Genomic DNA, 27,619 nt, shown 5'->3' with positions numbered 1-27,619 from the left:
TCCAACTGTTAACCATCAGGGCCTGAGCCCAGATTCTTCAGAATCTTGTTTATTTACACTTTCTCGCAGCTTTCCATTCACATGCCAGTGTAATGTACGTTGACTGGCTACCTGAAAGAGGTGACCTCGCAGCATTTCTTGCGCCGCATTACGAGGCTTGGATTAATTGTGAAGTGTCTCAAGGAGTCTTGCAGTCTTTCACCCCCAGGGCCTTTGCTGTCGTTAATGTGACCTACGCTAGGATAGACAGACCAGCAGGTTGCAGTGTAGCATGTTTTCTAAGTCGTATTATTGTGTACCAAGCCTAACAGGGCTTGAGAAAAGAGACTAAACCAGGCTTTCTCCACCTTGGATGGAATTCAAATGGGGCCTGGAATTTATAATAATTGATCAATACGAATAATTGTTATAAAAACACCACACACTTTAAAACAGCTAAACGTATGAATGTTTACTTGCAACATAGTATAAACTATTACATGATCGAACACATTAATTATAGCAAAAAAAATTGTGTTTTGAATGTCTTGGGGCCACTAGAGTTTTGTGACGTCAAATTCGGGACACGAGCCAAAAAAGGGTTGGGGACCACTGGACTGGCTACTCTGTGGCTTGACGCTTTGGAGACGTGAGCGATTTTGACACAAACACCCCCTCAAAAACAACAAAAAACGGCCCCGCCCCTCTCCCTCCTGCAACCCCTCCCTCCGAGCGGCTCCATGCGCGCGCATGAGTATGCCCGTTGTGACGGGCAGGATTCGTATTGTTGATGGTAATCTGTGCATGCAAAAGACTTAACTTTCCGTGGGTTTTAGTTACACCGTCGTTGTTCTACAGAACTGTTTTACTCACAGGTGAAATATCTATAAAGGTGGCTGTTCCTGAAGCACGTGCACCTTGTGTGGCGACCTCTGACCTTGATGCCGTGGAGAGCAGACTACATCGCTGTCCTGTTAATCTCTGCATGTAAAAATGTTTGGCGGCGAATCTCTTGGTTACTCCCAACGCTGATGTTGTGAAGCACTTCTGCACTTAAAGGTGACGTATTAATGAATATGAACACTATGTAGTCTAGCCGGTGTGCAGGCAAATGCTCACAAGACAAATGCTCACAAGACAAATGCTCACAATACTAATAGAAAAAGAGACAATGCTCACAAATTGTTTTACAAGACGAATCTCAAAAGCCCTTTTGACTTGTCTCACCAGTGTGTGAAATAGAACTACAAAGGAAATCGATTTCATGTACATATTTTACTAGTGCATTGGGTTTTGAAAGTATTTGTACATATTTTCATAATTAAATCGATATGTAAACATATTTCATGTTTGCATATCTGTATACTATAATTTTTCGCTGTAAATATAGATTATAAAACAATTTGTGAGCATTTGTCTCTTTTTCTTCTGGTCTTGTGAGCATTGGTCTTGTGAGCATTTGTCATGGAATCAGTCCAGCCACATCTATGAAATCCATAGTGGCGAAAAGCTGTGAGATCCCCGATTCAGATGGTCAGAATACTCTTGACCATCTGAATTACTCACAGCCGTCACAGCAGTGTGATTTATTTCACAAATAACACTGAAACATCGTCTATACCAGCTTCAATGGAAACGTCAGACCTGCAGTAAACGCGAAACGCTTTAAACGCTTAAATTCTGGTTGATTTGATTGAGAATTGTTTTGTATACTTTGTGGGGGGGGGGTTGTTTTGTTTTTGTTTTTTTGGCTGCAGTCTCTGCATTTGATGTTGCCATGGGCAACCGTGCTCTGAGGGCGTGACTGAAGTACACACATCCCGGTGAGACGTTCTGGACAGAGCATCAGCGTCGCCATTGCGTCTCCCCTGGCGCTACACAAACACGGACCGCTGCGACACCCAGCGCTGCCCGGTGGCATCTAGTTGAGCAGTGGTCACAGCAGACTTAAGGGGGTTGCTGCGGAAGACCAAAAACAAAAAACAAAACTCAAGACCACAGAGCATAAAAGAAATATACAGAAAAGCACTCAAACGCCATCTGCTGGCAAACATATAACTCTCGTCCACACACACACACACACACACACACACACACACACACACACACACACACACACACACACACACACACACACACACACCTTTGTTAAAAGAAACACTCAACGGTAGGGAAAGTGCTCAGCAAATAAGGAGCAAAATAATCCAGTGAGTCAAGTAAATTCTTTATGAGACAGTACAAGCCTGTTTCATGCCATAAGCAATCATCAGCTGTCAATAAAGCTACACAGGAAAGGACATATACCATTTACTGCCTCGCCACGCACATCACGTGCACAACGTCCCAAGGGGAAGGGAGAAGTGCGACGTTCAAAAATTCAAAAACACGTGATCGCTAACGGTCCAATGGGCATGACGGCATGAAACAGGCCGGTACTGTCTCATAAAGAGTTTACTTGACTCACTGGATTATTTTCCTCCTTATTTTTTGAGCACTTCACCTACCGTTGAGTGTTTCTTTTGACAAAGTTATATACACGCACACACACACACACACACACACACACACACACACACACACACACACACACACACACACACACACACACATGCACACGCACACTATATGGACAAAAGTATGGGGACACCTGGCCGTTACACCTACAGGAGCAGCTATGACATCCCATTCTAAATCCATAGGCATTAATATGGAGTTGGTCCCCCGCCCCCTCCCTTTGCAGCTATAACAGCTTCCACTCTTCTGGGAAGGCTTTCCACAAGATTTTGGAGTGTGTCTGTGGGAATTTTTGCCCATTCATCCAGAAGAGCAGTTGTGAGGTCAGGCACTGATGTTGGATGAGAAGACCTGGCTCGTAACCTCCATTCTAGTTCATCCCAAAGGTGTTCGATGGGGTTGAGGTCAGGGCTCTGTGTGGGCCAGTCAAGTTCCTCCACACCAAACTCACCCAACCATGTCTTAATGGACCTTACTTTGTGCAACGGGGCATAGTCATGCTGGAAAAGAAAAGGGCCCTCCCCAAACTGTTCCCACAAAGTTGGAAGTATAGAATTGTCCAAAATGTCTTGGTATGCTGAAGCATTAAGATTTCCCTTCACTGGAACTAAGGGGCCTAGCCCAACCCCTGAAAAACAACCCCATACCATTATCCCTCCTCCACCAAACCTTCAGTTGGCACAATGCAGTCAGGCAGGTAATGTTCTCCCGGCATCTGCCAAACCCAGACTCGTCCATCAGACTGCCAGACAGAGAAGCGTGATTCGTCACTCTACAGAACACGTTTCCACTGCTCCAGAGTCCAGTGGCAGCGTGTTTTACACCGCTCCATCCCATGCTTGGCATTGTGCTTGGTGATGTAAGGCTTGCATGCAGCTGCTTGGCCATGGAAACCCATTCCATGAAGCTCCCGGCGCACAGTTTTTGTGCTGATGTTAATGCCAGAGGAAGTTTGCACCTCTGCAGTTATTGAGTCAACAGAGCGTTGGCCACTTTTACGCGCTATGCGCCTCATTACTCGTTGACCCCGCTGTGTGACTTTATGTGGTCTGCCACTTTGTGGCTGAGTTGCTGTTGTTCTCTCTCTTCTCTCGCTGGGGCCCCCCCAAAGACCATCATCACTGACAACGGTCCTCAACTGGTCTCTGCAGAGTTCACTGCTTACCTTGAAAGCAAGGGCATCCATCACGTACGCACTGCATCTTATCACCCCCAGGCCGAAGGCGGCATTAAACGTTTTCACCAGTCACTGAAAAATGGCCTCAGAGCACACGTGGCCCATGGGTGCTCCTTCACACATGCCATCCGTCACACTCTGCTGCACTACAAGGCCACACAGCACTCGACCACGGGCGTCTCCCCCAGCCTCTCTCATGCTGGGCCGGGAGCTAAACATGCCTCTCAACAGGCTCCGCCCCTCTACACCCCAGGCACCTCGCTCTGGGGTCAGAGCCTCAGTCACCCGTTAGCAGGGGCAGATGAAGCAACGATTTGACCAGTCAAAACGAGCCAGGGTGCCAGACATCAATGCCTCAGACTGGGTCAGGGTCCGTAGGCCCCACCGGGACAATAAAATGGCCTCATACTGGTCCTCTCCTCTCCAAGTCACCCGTCAGCTGGGCCCAGCCACCTATCTCCTCAACGACGGCACTCGGTGGCACTCCAGCCGCCTCTGGGAGGTGCCAGCTCCGCCATGCACAGCTGGTGACACACCCCAAACCATTCCCTCACCATGGCAGGATGCCCCGGGGCCTCAGGCAGCCCCTACACAGGCCCCAGACATTCCTGGGCCTCAGCTGCCCCTGCCCTCTGTCTCCTCACCTCAGCCTGCTCAGCCTCAGCCTCGTGCTTCCCTGCGACCTGTTCGCACACGTTCACGCCCTGGCCACCCAGAGGACTTTGTGTCAACTTTTCATGTTTGAAACCCTGCCGGTGGGTGGGGGGGGATGTTATATCTGCACACTGGGTCATCAGTGCTGCATCTGGGTTAGCACTGTTCTATTGTGCTGCAATTGTTATGTGATGCCTTTGTGGTATTTCTTGAATTGATTGGTCGAGTCTGCTGTAAAGGGTTTTTGAAATGCAGAGTAAACAAACGTTCCAACCCTCACCTATGGTCATGAGCTTTGGGTAGTGACCGAAAGGGTGAGATTGCGGATACAAGCGGCAGAAATGAGTTTCCTCCATAGGGTGTCTGGGCTCAGCCTTAGAGATAGGGTGAGGAGCTCAGACATTCGGAGGGAGCTTGGAGTAGAGCCACTGCTCCTTCACGTCGAAAGGAGCTAGCTGAGGTGGTTCGGGCATCTGATTAGGATGCCTCCTCCGCCTTTTTTTGGAGGTTTACCAGGCACGGCCAACTGGGAGGAGAACCCAGGGTAGACCCAGAACTCGCTGGAGGGACTACATGTCCAATCTGGCCTGGGGGCGCCTTGGGATCCCCCAGGAGGAGCTAGAGGGCGTTGCTGGGGAGAGGGACATCTGGAGTGCCCTACTTAGCTTGCTGCCACCGCGACCCGACCCCGGAGAAGCGGCTGATGATGAATGATTGAATGAATGAATGAAAGATATTTTTAGTTTTCGTTTTTAATTTCTGTAATTATCTTAATAATCTGTAATTAAATTAATAACTGTAATTTCACAATTTTACATTTTTTGTCAATCTTTAGATTGTTTTTTTAGTTTTACCTTTAACTGTTATATCGTATCCCATAGCGTTTTTGAGGCTGAACTGACGCCTAAGCATTTCATTGCCAGCAATGCCTGCCACGCTGTATTGGTATGCACTTGACAAATAAAAAAACTTGAACTACTGATGTCTCGTGGTAAAGAGCAAACGTTAATCTCCATTTCTGAGCTGAAGAGGATTTACAACCCCAGACTAAAAAGACTGGAAAGAGTGGCATCGTCAACCTTCATCACTTTACCACATTGTTTCAAAGTAGGAAATCTACTGCTAAGAAATGCATTTCTGTCCAATATGTTCTCTTTCAGAATAATCTGGATCAGATTCTAGAACATATGTCAGAGACTATGTTGTTGAGAGGAGGGATCTAAAACAATGGGACTTTAAAGCCCTAGCACTACGGCGCCATGCCAAAATCCCCTCATATAAGTGGTTGGCTTTCCGAGTTCCTAAGCAGAGTGAAACAGAAAGGAAAGCTACAGGAAGGCAGGCAAAGCCAAGCTGAGGAAGGGAATGTCTTAGTCTCAGAGTGTCTCAGCCCCGTGAAGAACAGGGTGTGAAAGAGTGTGGAGGAATGAAAGCGTAAAAAGGAGGTGGGGTAAAGAGCAGGTGACTGTCATAATTTCTCTGGGAAAGATATGAGGATGACTCTGACAGGTTTCAAAGGCCACCTAGTTAACAAATAACGTCCAGGCTGGAGTGTTCAAACAGAGGGAGGGTGATTAGAGATAGAGTTAAAGAGAGCGGCAAGTAAAGGAACGCTTTTCTGGCCTCTTTCTGTCTCCCTTAGCTTTCCATCCTGTGACCGAATTTCTAAGGACTATAGTATTTTATTCTCCTTGTGGAATAACTTGTAATCTGGACGCCTTATTCAGAGGCATGGATTTTCTACTGGATTCTGGGTAACTTTGACTATTTTTTTTCTCTTTTTAATCAAAGTCAAACTGAGCAGGCCTTTTTTTCTATAAATCATTTAAAAGGGGCAGGAACCCACCTTTATGGCAATGACTGCCTGGTTCAGGGCCAAGTATGGACAGAAGTCACGTGACTCTCATGAGAAGCATGCAGCAGTGGTGCCAACCGAGAAGAATGAAGAAGATGATGATGATCCGAAATTTGAATTCAGCAGAGAACCCATCCGCAGAAATTCCCGCTTTTACCGTTCTATGAGGAAGAAAAGACTGGCTTCATCCGAACAGTCTGAAAGTAAGAGAAAAAGGCTTTGCCGTTTGTACTATTTTATCAGAAACCTGGTCTTCCCAGGTACACCGTATTGTAAACATTTGAATTAGCCGTCATTTATAGTTTGGCTTTTAACTGTTACCAAAATAAGAGAACGAGCTTCAACGCATGATACATTGATCAGACTCACATCTAGAGCATATGCTTTGGAACAATAATAATGATAAGTAATAATAAGTAACAACAATAATGATAATAAGGAGCTTAATATTTTTTTTAATTATATAGGGCCTTTCCAGAGCTTATGGTTGGTTGATGTTGTTCAAATATTTTTGTGCGTTTCAACATGCTGAACAGCAAATGTCCAGAGGGGACAGTCTTCTGGCTGAGAGGTCCTTTATCTGCTTAAGCACAGGACATTTGTTGACCTAATTATCATATGGGACATTACTCACCACTATCATTTACTAAATAAGCCTGCTGGAGTGTATCGTTATCGCCTACGGTGTCCTATAAACAGCTGAAGTAAAAACAAAAAACAGAAAATACAGGCTCGAGCTTGATGGTCCTCCACCCTCGTGCTTGTGCAAGTGCCAGAGTAATACAACCTGAAGAACAAGTTCTATCATTTTAACCATCCTTTGTGAGCATTTGTCCTTTTGTCTGCATTTTAGACAGCAACCCTTGTCACTGAAATTACAAGCAATAATAACTATTAAGTCAGGAGCTATTATAACTGAAACAACTGACTTTTTTTTTTAATAAGGGATCTAGAAACTTGTTCAGATACATCCTGTATGGTTATGAATTTGTTTTGTTCTGGCTCTCCTGCTAGTTGAATGTAAACTGTGTGATAGTTCTAACAATTTTTACCTCATAGTTCATTTCTGGCAAGTGTTTTTTCTGCTATCAGGGTAGAACAAAATGCAGTACTTTGAAAATCCATCCACATTCTTATTGGTGTTAATAGGAACGGGTTAAGTCTCAGTGCAACAATTAAAGTGATCCAGATTAGACTTTGCCCTGGAACAGACCTTAGAGGACAGATTTCCAGTCAGTCTTTTGTATTTGATAAGATAGATAACATCCACCACCCTAGTTAAACAGAAAAAACATCGTAAAATGTATTCATAAAGTACACATAACTGTTGTAAAACCTGGGAACACATTGGATGAAAGCCTGAAATGAAAAGTCACCTTTCACTGTGTGTTTCAAAGGGGGAGTTTTTTGAAAGAAAATGATAAAATTATGTTTTGCCACTAATGAGTAATTGCAAGATCAAGTGCTCTTCAATTTAGTGATTTTAGTGATTTCAGCTAGCCTTTACATTGCATTGTTATTATGCAAATGATGACTGAATAGTTGAAATATTAGGGCAGCACGGTGGCGCAGTGGTTAGCGCGGTCGCCTCACAGCAGGAGGGTCCTGGTTTCGAGCCCTGGGGTAGTCCAACCTTGGGGGTCGTCCCAGGTCATCCTCTGCGTGGAGTTTGCATGTTCTCCCTGTGTCTTCGTGGGTTTCCTCTGGGTGCTCCGGTTTCCTCCCACAGTCCAAAGATATGTAGGTCAGGTGAATCAGCCATACTAAATTGTCCCTAGTTGTGAATGTGTGTTTGTGTGTTGGCCCTGTGATGGCCTGGCGGCCTGTCCAGGGTGTTTCCCTGCCTGCCACCCAATGACTTCTGGGTTAGGCTCCACCATCCCCACGGCCCTGAGCAGGATAAACGGTTTGGAAAATGGATGAATGGAAGTGCTCTTCAGCCTACTTAATATGAACAGGCACTGTTAGAATGCCTCACTGTGTTTGCTCACTGCACAGTCGACTTGGTGCATAAATCAGGTTGCTTCTTATGCGGAAGTTATTCAGTCAGTCAGTTATTCAGCCTGAGGTTTTTGAAAATAAGTTTCAATTTGTTTACTAAACACAACCTTTTATTTAATGGATACGCACCACAGCAGCTATAGCTAAAGCGTATGTAGATGTGGGGTTCCATAATTCAACATTTTCTTTTGATCTAGATTGCATAACATCCTCTGGACATCCTCATGGAATAAAACATTATTAGTAGAAACAACTACTCAGAAAGTCATAAGTTACAAAGTCTGTTTTAAAACATGTTCTCAGATGTTTTTAATGCATGCTCAATGCTCGTTTTCTCAGATGGAATTCATACATAGCTGAAAGCCCACCTTTCACATAATCTAAGTTCTCAAAGTGGGGTCCAACACATAACCTGGGGGTCCACGAAATAATTTTCTATAAATTTGATTTTGATATACAATATTAATCCACGGGCAGCACGGTGGCGCAGTGGTTGCCTCACAGCAAGAAGGTCCTGGGTTCGAGCCCCGGGGTAGTTCAACCTTGGTGGGTCATCCCGGGTCGTCCTCTGTGGGGAGTTTGCATGTTCTCCCCGTGTCTGCGTGGGTTTCCTCCGGGGGCTCCGGTTTCCTCCCACAGTCCAAAGACATGTAGATCAGCTGAATTGGCTGTACTAAATTGTCCGTAGGTATGAATGTGTGTGTGTGTGTGTGTGTGTGTGTGTGTGTGTGTGTGTGTGTGTGTGTGTGTGTGTGTGTGTGTGTGTGTGTGTGTGTGTGTGTGCGCCCTGTGATGGCCTGGTGGACTGTCCAGGGTGTCTCTCCTCCTCCTGCCGCCCAGTGACTGCTGGAATACGCTCCAGCATCCCTGCGACGCTGAGAGCAGGATAAGCGGTCCAGATAATGGATGGATGGATATTAATCTACGTGGGGAAATTCCTCTCTGCATTTAACCCATCCTAGCTGTGTAGCTAGGAGCAGTGGGCAGCCGCCGTGCAGCGCCCGGGGACCAGCTCCACTTTGTCTTGCCATGCCTCGGTCAGGGGCACAGACAGCAGTATTAACCCTAGCATGCATGCATAAATTATAAAATAGTGCTGTATCATTAAAAGGACGTCTTGATGCATGCTAAATGTTGTTGGGGACCATTCGCGCCAACAAAATAAGTATATTGTGCCCCTTACTGCCACACAGTGGTCATAAGTGGTATTAACATGATTCCAATATACCTCAACCTCAGCTAGGTCGTCCGTCAGGACGCCGCATAGGGTTTAGGTTGCGCATGTTTGTGTAAAGCAATGGGCGCTGCTCCACGTGCAGTCCTATGGTTCTCCACTAACTGGAGAGTTTGCCTCGAGTTATAAATTCTGTTTTGACTTGTTTTGTTATGATCAGTTGTAACTGACTATTAACTGCTCTCTGTCTCTGCGTTGTGTAGTTGGGTGAGACACATACACCGGAGTTGGAGATCCGTTGGGGTTTATTTTTTTTCTTCACGAGAAAAAGAAAAAAACCACTGGCATCAGTCATACAACTTGTCCTCTAGATTTCTCCATACAGCCCCGAGCATACGTGCTCACTTGTAGTATAAAAACATCGAAAATATAAACATATATAATAAACCCGGATCTCCCGTATCACGGGCGACAACGTTAACCCGTCGACTAAAGGATCCTTCACCAAGGGCTACCGAGCCTATTTATTCGTGATCGTTACATTGGCCCCTTCCTTCGAGATTCGCGTCCCCGCGAATCACCACAGCCAGGACGCGAACCTGGGGCTCCCGCACCGCGAGCGACAACGTTAACCAGCTGGCCGGACCGTCACAGCCGGGGAGCCCACTTCTGACACCAATGTAGCGAATTCGGGGGCCAGTCCGGAAGCCGTCGCAGCCGGGACGCGAACTCGGATTTCCCGCACCGCGGGCGACAACGTTAACCAGTCGACTAAAGGATCCGATCCATTAGTCAAGGGCTGCCTATTCATCCGTGATTCGCGGGGACGCGAATCCCGAAGGAAGGGGGCAATGTAACGATCACGAATGAATAGGTTCGGTAACCCTTGGCTAAGGGGTTGGGCCCTTTAGTCGACCGGTTAACGTTGTCGCCCGTGGCGTGGGAGATCCGGGTTCGCGTCCCGGCTGAGACGGCTCCCCGGCTGCCCCCCTGAACCTGCAGCATTGGTGTGGGATGGTGAGATCGTGAGGCCGTCGGAAGTGTTTCCCGAAGGGGGGTAGTGTAACGTACACGAATAAGTAGACACGTTGGCCAATGGGTTAGACTTTTTAGTTGACTGGTTATCGTTGTCGCCCGTGGTGCGGGAAATCCGAGTTTGCGTTCCTGCTGTGAAGGTCCGGCCGGGCTGCCCCCCGAATTCGCTACAGTATAAAACATATTTATCATAGTACAATCATTAAATTATTTTACCCACATCAACCCATTTTCTTTTATTGTGCAATATATCCGAAATATAAGCTACAATAAATACTTCAAACCAGCATATTGTAACGTGCATGAATAAGTGGACACGCTGGCCGCGGACTGGCGAGTCTGATCCTTTAGTCGAGCGGTTAGCGATGTCTCCTGTGGTGCAGGCGACACGGGTTCGTGTCCCGGCCGCGGCAATTCCTGTGGTTGCGTTGTTCCCCGAATTCGCTACAATATCTTTTTCTTCTTCTTCGTCGTCGTCGTCGTTAGTGAGGGTTGCCAGCATCATCAGGATGACATGCTTGCCAAACAAGTCTCCCCCAGTTCTCTCTGTCCTGAGCTGATCTTGTTGCCTCCGATATTTTCAGACTAAGCTATTCTTCGACGTCATCATGATACTGCCTTTTTGGTCGGCCTCTCTTGCGCTTTGCTGGTGTAATTCCCAAAATCGCTGTCTTCGTTAATTTACTTCCACCTGGGCGACAGGTATGCCCAAAGAATGATAGCTTTCTTTTCATTTTATGTGCCATTAGTCCTCTTTTTGTTCCTAATTCATTAAGGATGCTCGCATTCGTTCATTTCTCTGTCCAACTTGTTCGAAGTAGCCTACGATAAAGCCACATCACTGCATCTTCAAGTCTGTTTACCATCGCTTTCTTCAGTGTCCAACTTTGTGCTTTAAGTAGACTGAATTTCACTTCTTTTCTTATCCCCCTATCTTTCCATACTGCTACCATCTCCATCATTCTTTTCTTTGCTAGGGTAATTCTGATTTTTATGTCATCTGTACAATCACCGTAATTTTTCTTAACTGAACTCAAGTATTTGAAGCTCTCTAGGTGTTCTACATCTTGTCCATCTATTGAGATTGCAATATCTGATTCACTCACTTTCATGCACTTTGTCTTTTTCACATTCAAACTGAGCAACCTCTTTTTCCCTGCCTCATTCACTCGACTCAACATTTCGTTTGGATCTTGCTGTCCATCAGCTGCTAGTACCGTGTCATCTGCAAATCTAAGATCGCTTATCTTATAACCACCTACACTTACTCTGTATTCATCTGTATCTGCCTCACGCATCACTTGTTCTGTGTATAGTGTGAATAAGCATGGTGATAAAATGCAACCTTGTCGTACACTCTTCTCTATCGGAAACGCTTCTGTGTTCTCACCATTCCATCTCACCACTGCTGTCTGGCCAATATGTAGATCTTGAAGTAGCGCAATGAGGTGTCTAGGGAAACCCATTTCCAGCCTGATGTTAAAGAGGTGTGCGTGGCTTCCTGAATCAAATGCCTTTGAATAATCAATGAAAATCAGCATTGCCTTATTATCTGTGTTGGATACCTTTTCAATTAGTGTTTGCAGTGTTACCAGCATTTCTGTACACATTTCACGCAGCATACCGTCACAAGTAAAAAAAAAAAGACGGTCAAAACAAGTTTAAAATATAACACAAAAAAAGTTTCGAAGATAACGTGTTTCTGTTTATCTCTATGAAACAAGTCTGAAGTATTTAGGTTGAAAATTTTTAGATTACAAATAGCACCAATAGTAAGCATAAGCTTAATTGGTGTTAGTATTATGAGGGGGTCCTTGGAAATGTTTCTCCCCTGTAAGGGGTCCCTGGCCCCAAAAAGTATGAGAACCCCTGACCTAAGTCACAAACCATGAGCAGATATCAGTAGACGACGTTATGCTATGCTGCTGTTTGTCATCTCTCAGTCACCACAGTTGACCCCAGATGAAATGTGAAATGTGTTTAGAACAGTTAGTGAGGGTCCGTTTCTGCTTGACAAACATGTGACAAGAGAACAATTATGTTCTGCCCTTGTTGTGTGTATCCTGAAAGTTTAGATCTGGTTTCGTAAGCCCATTTGGAGGCTGTTGGTTGAGATTTTTCACAAAATTAACAGGACTATAACTAAGTTTCAGTTACTGAATTCTTGAATAATTAAAATTTTTATATGTAGCGAATTCAGGGGGCAGCCGGGAACCGCTGCATCTGGGAACCGCTGCAGCCGGGACCCGAACCAGGGTCTCCTGCACCACGGGCGACTACGCTAACCAGTCGATTAAAGGGTGCGACCCTTTGACTGACTGGTTAGCCTAGTCACCCGTGGTGCGGGAGACCCGGGTTCGCATCCTGGCTGCGGCGGTTCCTGGCTGCCCCTTGAATTCGCAACATATAGAATTATATGCAATCAAATGATTATTTGAATAAAAGAGTCCAGCCTGGAAAAACCATTGGTTGACTAACACTTCTAGAAAAACATGATCATTCAGGCTTTATTCAGCGTAGGAATCCATTGGGAAGACGGGGTTTCTTATCCACCAAAAATTACTCTCTTCTTTGCAGCACTTTGTTCTGCATGGATACAGCCATAGAGACACCACTTCCTGCCAATATGCACTCTAGTCCTTAATTCTTATGTGATAGATGTGGGTGTAGCTCCTCCCAAATCACTGTACTCTGTACTTCCCATTCATTGGTACGGATTTAGCTTTAAGTCCATACTTGGTTTACTGCCATCTTATCTTTTACATCTCCTGTGGTCCCGGCAGCAATCAGCTACCATCTCAGGACTATTTGAAGTTGTTGGTGCCCACAGTCCATACTGAGCTTGGCACGAAGGCATGTTCTTGCTCTGCACCTACTGCAGAAGGACCTGAAATACCTCATGTGATCCCTCAGGAGACCTTTAAGAAATTCATTAACTTACTGGTGATGGACTCCCCTAGCACTTGCATGTGTGCACTTTAGCCTTTGATATTGTTGTAACTGCATTGACTTGTTTATTTATTTATGTTTATTTGTGTTCCTTGTATTTTGTGCAACCTAAATGTCTGTGTGCTGCTGCTGCTGTCTTAGTCAGGACTCTTGAAAATGGTTGTCTCAATGAGACGTTCCTGATTAAAGGTTAAATAAAATAAAACATTTAATTCAATGCTACAAAATAAAAGGATAATTGGTTTGGGTGGAGGCCGTGCAGTGGTTAGTGCAGTCGCCTCGCAGCAAGAAGGTTCTGGGTTCGAGCCCCGGGGTAGTCCAACCTTGGCGGTCATCCTGGGTCATCCTCTGTGTGGAGTTTGCATGTTCTCGCCGTGTCTATGTGGGTTTCCTCCGGGTGCTTCGGTTTCCTCCCGCAGTCGAAAGAGGTCAGGTCACTCAGGTGAATCGGCTGTACTAAATTGTCCCTAGGTGTGGTGTGTGTGTGTGTGTGTGTGTGTGTGTGTGTGTGTGTGTGTGTGTGTGTGTGTGTGTGTGTGTGTGTGTGTGTGTGGGCCCTGTGATGGCCTGGCGGCCTGTCCAGGGTGTCTCTCTGCCTGCTGCCTAATGACTACTGGGATAGGCTCCAGCATCCTGAGAGCAGGATACGTGGCTTGGATAATGGATGGATGGATGGTTTGGACTGGACAGTTAGACTTGGTTCACTACACTAGTTTTATTTTTCTTGTGCTTTACCATGATCATGAGTTCTTCTTGTTTCAACCCATTTTCTCTTTTTCTTTCTTCAGATTTTCCCAAGTCTGGTTCTGAGCCCAATCCAGCTAGCAGAGCAGGGGGTTCCCCCTTAAACAGCCCTACACCCCAGGAAACAGCCCTGTTGCCCCCATCACCAAGGTGAGCCTCTCTACTTTTACTGTCTAACCTTAAAACTGAATAAACACCTGCCCAGTCACAAAAGTAAACCACACACCCGAAGGCACGTGGAAAAACCTGGAGTACTGCCATGTGTCTTCCACTGGGATCTGTGAATTTTGTGTGCATTTTGCAAACATACATTGGCACAAAGGCATGTTCTTTCTCTGCACCTACTGCAAAAGGACCGGAAATTACCTAAAATTAAACACACACACACACACACACACGCACACACACACACACACACACACACACACACACAATACACAATTCCCAATTACATTATCTTGCATCAAGATTAAGAGACACAATGCTAATAGACTTGATGATTATCAACCCATGTTATTATTATTATTATTATTATTATTGTAATCCCCTTTCTTTCTTTAAAACCTATTGAGACTTACAATTCTTGTGAAATTACCATTAGCACTGACTCAAATTAATTCTTTTCATATGTAATATGTATCATATATACATGAACATATCATATGTATGTTTCATAATACTTGAAATAGGTTTATCTATTACTTTCAAAGCAGACATGAATACCTGTCTCATCTGAAAGGAGAACTATGAAAATATTGTCTGTGTATGAAGGTTATTCTAAGGCATGTGCTTTGTTGTCATATTTAGCTCACCAAATTCACTGCACCGACACCACTCCAGCGGCATGTTGCCAGCCAATGGTGGGCCCAGAAGCCCGCGTTCACTTCCACGCTGGGAGCCTGCAGATGGGGGCGAGAATGAAAGAAGACAAAAGCAGGTTGTAGAAACTCCTCCTGACTCAAACATTCAGTATGGGGTTGGTGAGGGTGATCGGCTCTCCTGCCAAACAGAAGGTGTTCATTGCCCAGACATGGAGAGCATCTCGGAGCATATGACCACTGCCTGCAGTATTCATGTGGCCAGTGGGGATGCTGGGAGAAACCAGTGCTCTGTCTCTGAGACAGCACATCCAGATGGCATCAAAAACAGGTTAGTATAAAAAAAAGCCGGAAATAGACCAGTAGAGAGTTTTTTCCTATTGTGAGTTATATATTTTTAATCATGAAAAAATATATAATATAAATAAATATATATAATATATGTATTATATATAAAATACATAATGTATAATTTATGAAATATATAAACAATACATATAAATAGTATATATAAAATAAAATATATAATATAAAAAGTACGTTTTTTTTAAGGTTTTCCTATTGTGAGTTAAATATCACAAGCATCTAACTGCAGCAAATTCGATTCATTATTAACATATAATATTAATGCTTAATAATGATAATAATAAAAAAATAATGTGAGCCATGAAAATGAAGGAGCCAAGTATTGGATTTGGTTCTTTTTTATTTGGTTTTAAAGAACACAATTGTTTTTAAGAAATTGTGTTACCTGAGTCTGTACCAGAGAATGAAAGTGAATGGGCTAAGTTTTTTTTTTTTTGCTACCTTTCTAAAATATCTCAGTGATATTTGTGTGATTTTTTTAAAAAATTGCCTTTTCTCATTGCCTTTTCTGTCATGTGTCTGAGGCTCAGACACATGACAGAAAAGGCAATCCAAAGATTATTTCATTGCAACATCACAATTATCCAAGTTCATGCGCCTACAACAGATCACACTGATGAAGAGATCGAAGAATTCTACGAAGAAATTGAAAATTTCATCAAGAAAAAAACCAAATGAAAATATTTGATTGGAATGCCAAAGTAGGCCCTGAGATGCACGAACTGGAGAGGAAACGTTGGGAAATTTGGTGTGGGAGAAACTAACGAGAGAGGTCTCAGACTGCTAGCGTTTGCTTGCGAACAACAGCTGGTTCTGGCAAACACGCTCCACCCTCACAAGAACTCACGGAAAACTACATGGCACTCACTGGACGGCATAAACCACAGCCAAATAGACTACATACTAATGTCGAAAAGGTTTCAATTAACCATTGTAAGAAATAAAACAAGATTATTTCCTGGAGCTGATATAGGAAGTTACCACGATTTAGTGATGATGACCATCAACATAAAGCTGAAAAAGCAGAAAAGAGAAAAGAATTGTAGAATCAAATATGACCTTGAAAAACTAAATGATGCAAACGTTGGAGACGAATTCCAAGCCAGAAGTGACCGAAAAGTTCTCGGAAGAAATTAACAAAGCTGGGCTAGAAATACTATGTGAAAAGAAGTCCATAAACATCAATGGATTCAAGATAGAACATTGAAGCTATGCGACAGAAGACGCGAAGCCAAGGCTCTGAAGAATGCAAGGAGGAATACAGAAAATGTAACAGAGAAGTGAAAGCTGTGATGAAGAAAGGATGAGGAATGGATTGAACAAGAATGTTGAAGTATTGATAAAAACCTGAGGCACAACAACACTAAAATGGCTTTCCAAACAGGGTAGAAATTAACTACAGAACAAAATGTAAAGGCATATGCTATTAACGACGCAAATGGAGAACTGATCTCAGACAAAAAAGCGATTGCAAAGGGGTGGGCGGAATACTGCAGTGATCTTTCCAATTGTGACCTCAATGAAAACCAGGAAGTATACAACCAACTGATAGTTGATGAGAACAAAGGCACAGAAGACAAAGATCACATCTTAAGATGCGAAGTTGAAGAAGCCATCAAACATCTGAAAAACGACAAAGCACCAGGAGCAGACAGTATACCAGCAGAACTAATCAAAAATGGTGGCGAAGAAGTTATAGACTTCTTAGCATCTGCAACAAAATTTATAGTCTGAAGAAATGGCCTATGCAGTGGACTACTACGGTACTGATTCCACTTCCAAGGAAAGGAAACTTTAAATTATGCCGCAACTACAGAACCATTAGTCTAATCAGCCATGTGAGCAAGGTAATGCTCAGGATCATTCTCAGGAGAATCACACCACAAGTTGAGCAGATTCTTGCTGAAGAACAAGCTGGTTTCAGGTCTGGGAGAAGAACAACCGATCAAATCTTCAATTTGAGGGATCTTTCTGAGAAATGTATAGAACATCAACGAGAAGTCCATCGCAACTTTATTGATTGTAAGAAAGCCTTCGACAGAGTGTGGCAACAGGCTCTATGGAAAACATTAGAAAACATAACATCAACGAACACCTTGTCCAAGTTATCAAAGCTCTTAGATTCGAAAAGCGCAGTGCTAGTGGACAGCACACTCAGCGACTGGTTCCCTACAACAGTAGGAGTGAGACAAGGTTGTTTACTGTCACCGTGCCTTTTCAATGTATTCCTTGAAGAGATCGTCACCAACGCTATGGAGGGTTTTGAACCAACTCTCAAAATTGGCGGAAGAAAAATCACCAACCTTCGCTTTGCAGATGACAGATCTAATCGCCAGCAACAGGGAAGAACTAGCTAAAATAATCAGAAGACTGGACAAGGCGGCTAAGGACATGGGTATGTTGATCAGTACTCAAAAAAACAAAATCATGACAACCAAAGATCACCCGAGGAGGGAGACTGAAGCAACTGAAGAGCAGAACACGGAAATCATTGTTTGCAGCGAAAAACTTGAGCAAGTCACGTCTTTCAAATATCTCAGATCTGTGATTAATGAAGACGGAAGATCAGAAAAATAAATTAGGAGCAGAATCGCCATCGCAACAAGCGCAATGACCAAGCTCAGATCGTGTTGAGCTTCGTCAAAGGTAACCAAACCTTGGTCAAACCTCCGCAACTGCTCCGCACCATCATTATAGCAACTCTCCTATATAGTGCAGAATCCCGGACCCTAACAAAAGCTATGGAGAAAAAAAATATAAGCCTTTGAATTTAGACTATATAGAAGAATGCTGCAAATCCCATACATAGCCCATGTCACCAACATTGAAATGCTGAACAGAGTTAAGGAAGCTATTGGTCACCATGATAGTTTACTGACAATGATAATTAAAAAAAAGGAAATTAAACTGGTATGGGCACGTTTGCCGAACAGAAAGGACACTTGCAAAGGACATCCTGCAAGGCCTGGTAGAATGGACTAAGAAGAGAGGGAGACTGAGAAAAAACCTTGGTAAACAACATTGGAGAATGGCTACAGATGAGTGTAGTGGAGACGGCGAGAGCTGCGATGGATAGGGAACGGTGGAAAAGACTTCTTGTGGCATCAGCTGTGCTCCAACGACCTCCATAGGCTATGGAACTGATGATGATGGTGATGATGATGTATGTTTACATGAAGACCATGTCAGCAAATCAGTATCATCAAACTGGACTGCTTGTTGAAAGGTGTTTGAAATACAGAATGGATGCTTCATATCTACAGATGGCAGAAAATCCAGTATTTGTTCTATCTGTCTTTCTGTCTCCTCAGGTTGGTGAGCAATGGAGAGAGTTCTCAGATGAAAATAGAGACAGTCTGCCACACCCTTAAAATTGTCAAAAACATTGGTGAGGAACTACAGTATGTTAGCCAGTAGGAATGTATGAGTCAGCAGGGTAAAGGTACCATCTGTATTCCACACACTCCACCACTTCAAGATTTGTTTCTATAATTTTTTTCATTATTTCCTCATATGCTAGATGCAAATACACAAGTTCAAAGACATGTATAGGTACACAAAAGCACACGGAAAGACAAGTGCACACAGATTATGTTGAACATACACATAAGGACTTAAACTTCCAAGTTTTCATTAAGGATAGGTTCACTTTATTTTAACCTATACCTCATAATTTACAACCATTAAAAATAAACATCACTTGCTTTAGTGTTGAGAAACTCTTCTCGCTGGGCTTCAACTCAGTCCAACTGGGCAACCATTAAAGCCTTAAAAAAAACACGATTTATCTCCTTTTTAAGAATGGGAAGCTCAATACAGTCACACATATTTTAATGTGATTGAAAAGAAAAAAAGTCAGAGTACTTTCTCTCAAGTTAAATGACTTTATTTTGCACTTCTGCAAACATGTTTTCGTTGCTGCATCCACGCTGGTGAATTATAAGATTGTAATTACCTCTATGGGAGTGCCGGGCTTCAAGATTCTTGCTCTCAAAAGTGCAGAAGTTAACAGACATGTACTGCCTCAGCTGTAAAAAGTTGTTTCAAATCAAATCGGATTTTGCTCATATTCAAAACACATTTTGAACAACCACAAAAAGAAATTAAGAAATGTGACACAGAACCTCAGGCTTCCCAGTTTTGGAAAAGGAGCTCTGCCATGGTTTTTGAGTGCTTAGACGATTCCCCAATGGATTGTGTTTGAGCCCAAGGAGAAGATTCAACAAAGTTTTGAGTTTCTCTATACTGAATCGATCAGTGAAGTTTTTGTGTGTATGATTCTAACTGATGCCCACTTAACACGGTACTTGGGTGTAACAACTAAACAAGTGAAGACTCAACAAATGTGCACATTCGCTGAAAAATGAGGGAATTGCTCATCAGCGACATTGGCTGAGGCACATAAATTTATCTCTATTCCCTCCTCTTCTTTGCATGTCCTTGTTTCTCTCTATCTCAGTTGTTTTAATTCTGTGTATAGCACTAACTCACCCAGGTAATCTGCAGAATATGACCCAGGTTACATAAATACCCATTGTTCAGTGTTGCCTTGCCTTTGATTTGGACAAGGACAAAAACACACAATGTACCCTGAAAGCAGCTTCTTGCGTATCAGTTTATCAACACTAAGATCCGCTTTTACCTGAGGAACTGCTGACTGAAGATGTTCTCTGACCCATATTTGTCCATCTAGGTTAAAGATCCTTGAATGTATGGCAAATTCCATTACTGACTCGAGGGCTATAACTCTATAAAGATTACCCTCAAATTACAAACTTGTACAAAACCAACTTCATAGGCAAACTGACGGTTTGAAAAGCTAAAATCCAAAGAAATTTCTCATTGCCTTATTCAGACTTTATTCATCTTGTATTTTGTACCCTTGTACCTTGCTATTTCTCCAGGTTTCCTGTACCAGGAATATCGAGACACCTCCAAACAGCATGAGATTGAGTTGCGACGACAGCGTGATGGCCTTACTTCTAGTGTCACAACGGCGTCAGCAGTCTCAGGTGCAGGAGTGATATCCCCTCCAGCCTTACAGTTGCAGCTAAGGAACAATTCACGCTCACTGAGTTTGTGGCAAAGTCTGGAGGCTGTGCAGGAAAGTGGTCTACTCACCCAGTTATCACAGACGGAGATCATAATGCAGGAGGTGAGATGGAGGATGAATGACTCAAAGTTTGGCAAAATATTTTTGTCAGGGTGGGGATAGACTGGAAAGGTAATCAGCATTATTAATCTGTCAATTTAAGGAGGTGTAAAAGGCAAAAGTACACTAAAAATGTTTCATGCACCATTATAGAGGAAATTGATGTGTAGCCAGCTTGGATTGATCACACCCAATTATTACTGATATTGGGATCACAAATTAAGATCACAATCACCCAGTTCTGCTGGAGGGTATTTATAAAATCTTGTGACCCAATATTTTTTCTAGGCTATGTTTGAGCTGATTACCTCAGAGGCATCCTACTACAAGAGTTTGGAGGTTTTAGAATCTCACTTCCTACATAACCCTCTTTTAGTCAAGACCCTCAACCAATCCGACATGCACTTCCTGTTCTCCAACATTGAAGAAGTAGTGAAAGCCAGTGAAAGGTAGAACAAGGTTTTGGCTGTCTCTTAAAATTATCTTCATCTTTGATAATCTAATCAGCCTTTTAAACTGTTATTCCATTCATGAAATGAAGCAAACTAACTTCATTGCCCTGGTTGTGGCATTTTTATATTCTTAGGTTTTTAATGGACTTGGAAAACCGAACTGAGCAGCATATTCAGATCTCAGATGTGTGTGACATTGTCTACCACCATGCCAAGGAGCATTTCCATGTTTTCATCACCTATGTCATCAATCAGGTGTATCAAGAACAGACCTACCGACGCATACTGTGGGTACCCCTCTAACAAATGCTTTTGTTACAATGCCTTATCTATATATACAAATGCTTTTGTTACAATGCCCTATCTATATATACTGGCAGCTCAAGGTGGAGGGACTAATGGTAAGGGTTACTGATAATAGTTCAAGTTCATAGGGTTAAACCTCTATTATTTTGCGCTGATTTGGTGCTTGTTCTATTTAATTTCCCTCATATTTGCAATTTTCAACAAGTTTGAACAAGAGGCATTGCATCTGGTGTAATAGCAGATCAACGTGGCCATTTATCGTGCAACAAAAGTTTACAGAATTTGCCACATAGCAGCCTAATTAAACGTCTCACTTAAATATGTATCAATTTTGGTTTCTGTAGCTTAGAAATGACAAAGCTTTAGGGATGATTTTTTTTTTAAAATAATGTATTATATGCATGGGTAATGTCACAGCAAAGGTGTAGATTACCTCTGGCTACCTTTGAATTAGACATATTTTGTATTAGGCATGACCACTTAAGGAAACAAAGGTATGGACATTATGCTTGCTTTCGGCACCCTAAATGTATAATTAAGATAATCATGGTCCAACCATCAAAATATGTTGTAAAAAAAGTTATAATGGACAAAAAATATATTTGATTCAATAGGAAAAAATTGGAAATTGGAATCATAAGGTCGTAACTTTATAAATAATGGTCAAATTTAAAAAAATATTTGGTACATAAGTTGGACAAATATGGTTTTATATTTTCAGGTTATAAATCTGGAATGGCAAAATTATCTTCACTTTATGAAAGCACATTTAGCACAATATAAATTAACTATCTGAGCAGTCTAGTGAGGGAGTACATCACGTCTTCTTAGGGCAATTAACAATACAAGATGTTCCCTTCCCTTGAATAAATACATACATGTCTGGAGCAAAAGAAAAAGAAAGTAGGAGAGTAGAGAGCACAAACAGAAATTGTCAGCCTTTTATACATCCTCTTTGATTTTTATGTTTCCATAAATATTTTCAATAACTCATCTCAGTACTCAGCAGAAAAAAGTTTGGGTTTCGGTCTTGGCAGCTGTCATGCACAGGGTGTGGTATACTAGGAGGGCAGCATTTAGATCCTTCATAATCATCACTATATGCCCAGCTGAGACTGTGACATTTCCACACCCTAGAGAAACAAAGGAAGCAATGGCAAAAAACAATGCGGAAGCTCTGCCAGTAATGAAGTCAAAACACTTCACTCCTGAGATTCACTGGGTGTGTGAAAATTACTTTTGAGGTGTGTACATGGTAGGGTTGGGTATTGTAAGGATTTTATTTATACAGATACTACCTTCTATATTGCTTTTCAATAGCGATACTTATCAGTACTCTTGTTAGGGGGAAAAAAGGCATGAAAAGAACTAACAATATTTTAACTCAGAAATCTTGAGGACCTAATTCGTAATGTTGTGGAAGTACCCACTTGTTAACCCTGGTGAAATACTTACTCTGGTACTCATAGTGGTTGCCGCAGTTTAGCAGCCAACTAAATAATTGGAGCTGGATTTATGGAGATTTATGATGGCAGTGCCTAATGTCCTCTCCATAAATGATAAGTGTACAAAGTTTTTTGTTTGTGCTGGGCCTCTTTGCGTAGTCTCCTAAGTATCGGAATAAGGGATGTATCATCAGATCCTGTATATTACTGAATGTTATTATTTTGGGAAAAAATAATCAACAACATAGATGTATGATCATATTAAATATCCTCACATAGTAATGCCCGGTAGTGTGCCTTATTGCTTCTGCAGTAGTAGAATAAATTTAAAACAAAACAAAAAGGCATTACCAAATGAAATAACAACGAAAAGGAGCAACAAAAAAAAAGAAGAAGAAGAAGAAGTGAACCAAACAAAATAATTTCCCTTATCTAGAGTTTGATACACAGTCAGCTGAACCTCTATCTATGGACATAAAGCCTATTTATGTCTATTTATGTGCGTTTCCTGGAAGAATCCAATCTGAGTGCTGAGATGTTTAAAATGAGTTAGACTCTTTGTCCTTCTTAGAGGCAGGTTGTGGCCTTTCACATTGCAGCTGGTGCAGTTTCATACCAATCCCTGATCCAGATGTTAGTCACATTGTATGTCACTGCAGGAGATAATGGACATGAACATCTATTAACAAAGTTGGAGACAGATACAGTCAGTACGGCAAATGAAAGGGGACATGTTTACCATCAGCAGACCAGTAGAGGACCGCCGAGATGAATGAAAAATAAAAAAAGGGAAAAAAGCAATAAAAAAGAAGCAAAAAAAATTGCTTGAGTTATGTACAGATGTTTTAGAGCTAAACAATATCCTAGTGAAAATTTCCAAGGAACTTCCTGCAAACAAAATAAGGCAAATGTGCTACTTCTGTGCTGCAACAGCTGAGCAAAATATCTCACCATACCGCCATGTTTTAAAATGATAGGGCCACTTGAATGCATCTTGTAGCAAAATTTGACTGAGGTTTAGCACAAAGTCCAAGATGTGCTTTGACTTTAGGAGCTTGGTGAAAACTGATGATCATCTTGAGGACATTTTGGAAAAGCTTTGGAAACATTTTTGTGAACTTATGACCGTCATCATCGCCATTAGACATTCTCATCACTGCTGTTCTTCAGCAGTTTAATGACTGGATGATTAAATTTAAAAACATTTGACATATTGAAAATGATTTCATATTGGGAATTAGTTGTACTAAAAAGTTATATTACTTGTATGAAAGTTAAATTGGTTTAATACAGTATATGGTTTTTAATACACTAGTTATTTCTCAAAAAATACACTGTGACTTTCTCAGGGGAAGAAGGAGTCAAACTAACTACTGTTGAGACCAGCGAGTGCTATGAGTCCCATTTGCTTGCAGTTGTTAATATCCAGATTGAGGACAGACATATTCATGTTGGTCGTTGTAGTTTGGTAGCCAACTAAGCTATCTGAAACCAGGTTACATAGAGAGATTTATGACAGCATGGCCTGGTGTTCTCTCTTTGAATGTAGGGTAAAGTGTGTGACGTTGGCTAAATTTTTCTGTCTTGGTCATTAGATACATGTTTTTCTTTTTTCTATTCTCAAATTTCTTGGTTCTGATTGGCAATTTTGCAAACCTGTCTATTATCTCCAGGAAAAGTCATTGTCTCCGGTGCTGAATTTAAAATTTAGCCAAAACAAAAACATGTCCACATATGTCTCGGACATGTTTCGGCATGTTGTTCACGCCTGAGCATGTTTCATTAAATCTGGAGGAGCGGCGGAAACTTGGGGATTTTGACAGAAAACCACCATCTTTTGACAGAAGGTGGTATTGGAGTGCGGGTGGGGGGTTGTTGGTTTGTTGGGGGACAGGGATTGGGCATTTCAGTGTTACAACATTCAGATGGGGACGACATTAGTGGTTTAAACAAGTTTAAACCAGGTGAGTATAAACAACAGATAAACAGGTAAGTAACAATAACTCAAGTAAGTGTTCTCCATTTTTTCCTTGTAGTTCTTATTGTTCCATGTCACCCATAATGGGTAGAAACCATGCGATTCACAAAAAGTCCACGTTAATGTGTCCCCATTTCACAGATGTGGTAACTTCTACTTCTAAAAAGGACCACTCGACAACTTCATGCTCCCAGATCAACTTTATCTAGGCAGGGCAAAAACAATACTTTTACACAGATGCTTATGCCAACTGTATGGGTGAAGGAGCTTACCCCCCCCCCACACACACACACACACATACACGGACAAAACGAAATAGAGCAAACCCCACAACCCGAAAACAGCATCTCCTAACACCCGCCCCCAAAAGCAGGAGTATGGCTATATTACCATTATCCTAATTAGTATTAACTTATTTTATAACGATCATATTAAAACTCCCCCCCCTTCAAATTTCCACATTCCCCAAATGTAAATGAACTCGGGGAATAATAACAGTGGCGTCTTTAGCCTGTGTACACCTAAAACTTATACTAGTGTCTCCGCAACAGTTTAAGAATAAAAGCACCTGCAAAGCATGACAGAGTCAACATCCAGGCTAACAAAAAACTGTCCAGTCACACATTCAGTCTGTCTGGGGGTTTGTGAGTGCACTGTGATCTGCGCCCGTATCCCCGGTGACCCAGCACACACCACCGGTGAGGGTTTTATGGGTGGATCTGGTGTTGGGGGTATGAGAGGGGTCTGTGTGTCAGCGTGAGCCTGTCCATCTTCTTCAGGGGACACAGACACCAATGCCTGTGTCTCTCTTCCTGGCATAGTCACTGGCGGACTTGCTCCCACAGCAGTCTGTCTCACCATTGGCAACTCTGTGGAAACTGTCTCTGAGCCTGTATCATCATTTCCGCTTCCGGTGCGGGAAGATGGCGGCGCAAATTCACGTTTGCAGTGGCCTCACCCATTACCGTCCATGCAGTGTCTTTGTCCATGTCTAAGTTTGTCTTCGTTTGATGCCTGGGAGAGCTGGTGCTGGATCGGCTGGGAGAGCTTGGTCTGCTGTGTCCTGTGGCCCAGGGACCACAGCCCTGCCCAGAGCTGCGTCCGAAGAGGTAACACCGAGGGCGGTCTGACAGGACGCAGAAGAGGGCAGGCTAAGCTAACTGCTAGCCCATGCAGACCAGCAGTTACGATCACGAGGGCGGTCTGGCAGCAGCCTCGCCTAACCTTGAGTTTAGTGTCGTTGTGTGTTGTGTGGTGTATTTGATCTTCCCAGTACGAGCGCAGCTTTCCAGGTCTTCCACACTCATAACATGTTCCTCGCAAGGACCATGTCACCTGGAGAAAGCACTGAACTTTTCCTGTTTTGATCACAATATGTCTTTCCCCTTGCTGTAGTCTTCTTTTGAATAGTTTTGGATGCAATATCATGTGCTTCTTTCATTTCTTGTCGCCATTTTCGTGCATATGCCTGGTATGGGTTACATCCTTCCTCCTCATTTGTCCCAAAGATCAAATCAATTGGCAAACGGGGCTTTCTTCCAAAAAGTAATTAGAAAGGAGAGTAACCTGTTGTTTCTCCGGTTGTGCAGTTGTAAGCATGTACAACTTTATTTACATAGTCACTCCAATTCCCCTTTTTCCCCTTCATCCAACGTCCTCAGCACCACTTTCCACTGGGTTCCCTTGTGGGTGACAGGGAGTTGTTTTTGAGTTTGCAATGGCAGTGATCTTTTGCAATTGTCAGAACAACGGGTTCTCAACTTCTTTGCCTTGATCATGGTGTATTTTAGCAGGGAAGCCGAATTTCAAGTCAAAGTCGATGAACATTTTCTCTGCTGCAGTTTTGCCTGATTTGTTACGGGTTGGGTAGGCATGGGCAAATTTAGTGTAGTTGTCAATTTTCAAAATATATTCATCCCCTCCCCTGCTTCAAGGTGAAGATAGTCTAAAGAAACCATCTCAAACAGTGCTATACCTGACACACAGGGGCTCTGTTTTGCACTGCAGGTTTTTTCTGAATGTTACATTTACAGATTTGAGATATGAAAAGTGCGATGTCTTTTTGCATACCAGGCCAATAAAACCTGTGTCTGGCAATGTGTAAGACCCGTTCTTGCCCCAGGTGACCCATTTCACGGTGAAGGTCCTTGTATACCAGTTGTTTGAACTGCTTTGGAAGCACAATTTGAGTACAGGTTGCTGTTTTGCCTTTCAACAGACCCTCTTTTCCATTCATGTCACAATTGCTTCATTTTTGCCGTTTTCATGTTCATGAGCCTTTTTCCTGGTTTCTCTCCCAATTTTTTCAGTTCGAGTACCTGGGATATGGCAGGGTCTTGCAACTGTGCCTATTATAAGTTGTACTGGATTACTTTTATATTTGGCTGGTAATCTGCAGCTATCTACTGAACATGTGGGCTGCAGGTAATGGCTGAGCTCCAGTCTATTTCATACTGCTGTTGCATTTCAGCTGCACTAAATATTGCACTCAACACTTCAGCAGAGTACTGCTCTGTGCACTCACTCATGAGTCCATTCTCACAAGTGTGTGGGACAGGAAGCTGCATCAGTGTTCTTATTTCCGGGAAGACAGTTCAGAGTTATGTTGAAATCGGCCAGCTCAGACATCCAGTGATGTCCGGTCGCATTCAGTTTAGCTGTGCTTAGGACATAAGTTCCAGGATTGTTATCACTATAAACTGTCACAGAGGGAGCATAAAACAAATAGTCTCTAAAACTGTCTGTGACAGCCCACTTTAGCACTGAAAACTCCACATTCCCTGAATGTAATTGGCTTTTTTTTTCATGCTGTTGTCAGTGTTCGTGAGCCATACCAATTACTCTGGGCCTCCCTTCCTGTCTCAGATACAGGACTGCCCTGAGTCCCTCTACTGTCAAAATGCAGGATGAATGGATCTTCAAACCTCGGATAAGCCATTACAGGTGTGTTAGTCAGGACATTGACTAGATAGTCTAAAGCTTCCTGGTGAGTATCAGTCCACACTATTCTCTGGTGCGGG

The 27,619-nt window shown here is 42.8% G+C and overlaps 1 protein-coding gene across 1 annotated transcript in view; it reads left to right on the top strand.

The window, feature by feature from the left end:
- Positions 1-5,663: 5,663 nt before the first annotated feature.
- ngef (neuronal guanine nucleotide exchange factor) overlaps positions 5,664-27,619 on the top strand; it is a 38,690-nt gene continuing 16,734 nt past the window's right edge. Inside the window, exons 1-7 of the mRNA XM_056283593.1 lie at positions 5,664-6,382; positions 14,127-14,232; positions 14,890-15,231; positions 18,578-18,654; positions 20,171-20,421; positions 20,707-20,867; positions 21,005-21,157. Of these exons, the coding sequence (XP_056139568.1) occupies positions 6,175-6,382; positions 14,127-14,232; positions 14,890-15,231; positions 18,578-18,654; positions 20,171-20,421; positions 20,707-20,867; positions 21,005-21,157 (1,298 nt within the window). The 5' untranslated portion in view covers positions 5,664-6,174. The remainder of the gene's footprint in view (positions 6,383-14,126; positions 14,233-14,889; positions 15,232-18,577; positions 18,655-20,170; positions 20,422-20,706; positions 20,868-21,004; positions 21,158-27,619) is intronic.

The sequence above is a fragment of the Lampris incognitus genome, chromosome 7 (assembly GCF_029633865.1).
Source record: "Lampris incognitus isolate fLamInc1 chromosome 7, fLamInc1.hap2, whole genome shotgun sequence".
In the NCBI taxonomy this organism is placed as follows: Eukaryota; Metazoa; Chordata; class Actinopteri; order Lampriformes; family Lampridae; genus Lampris; species Lampris incognitus.
The sequence above is the reverse complement of the archived record's forward strand: the minus strand, read 5'-3'. Positions and strand labels throughout refer to the sequence as shown.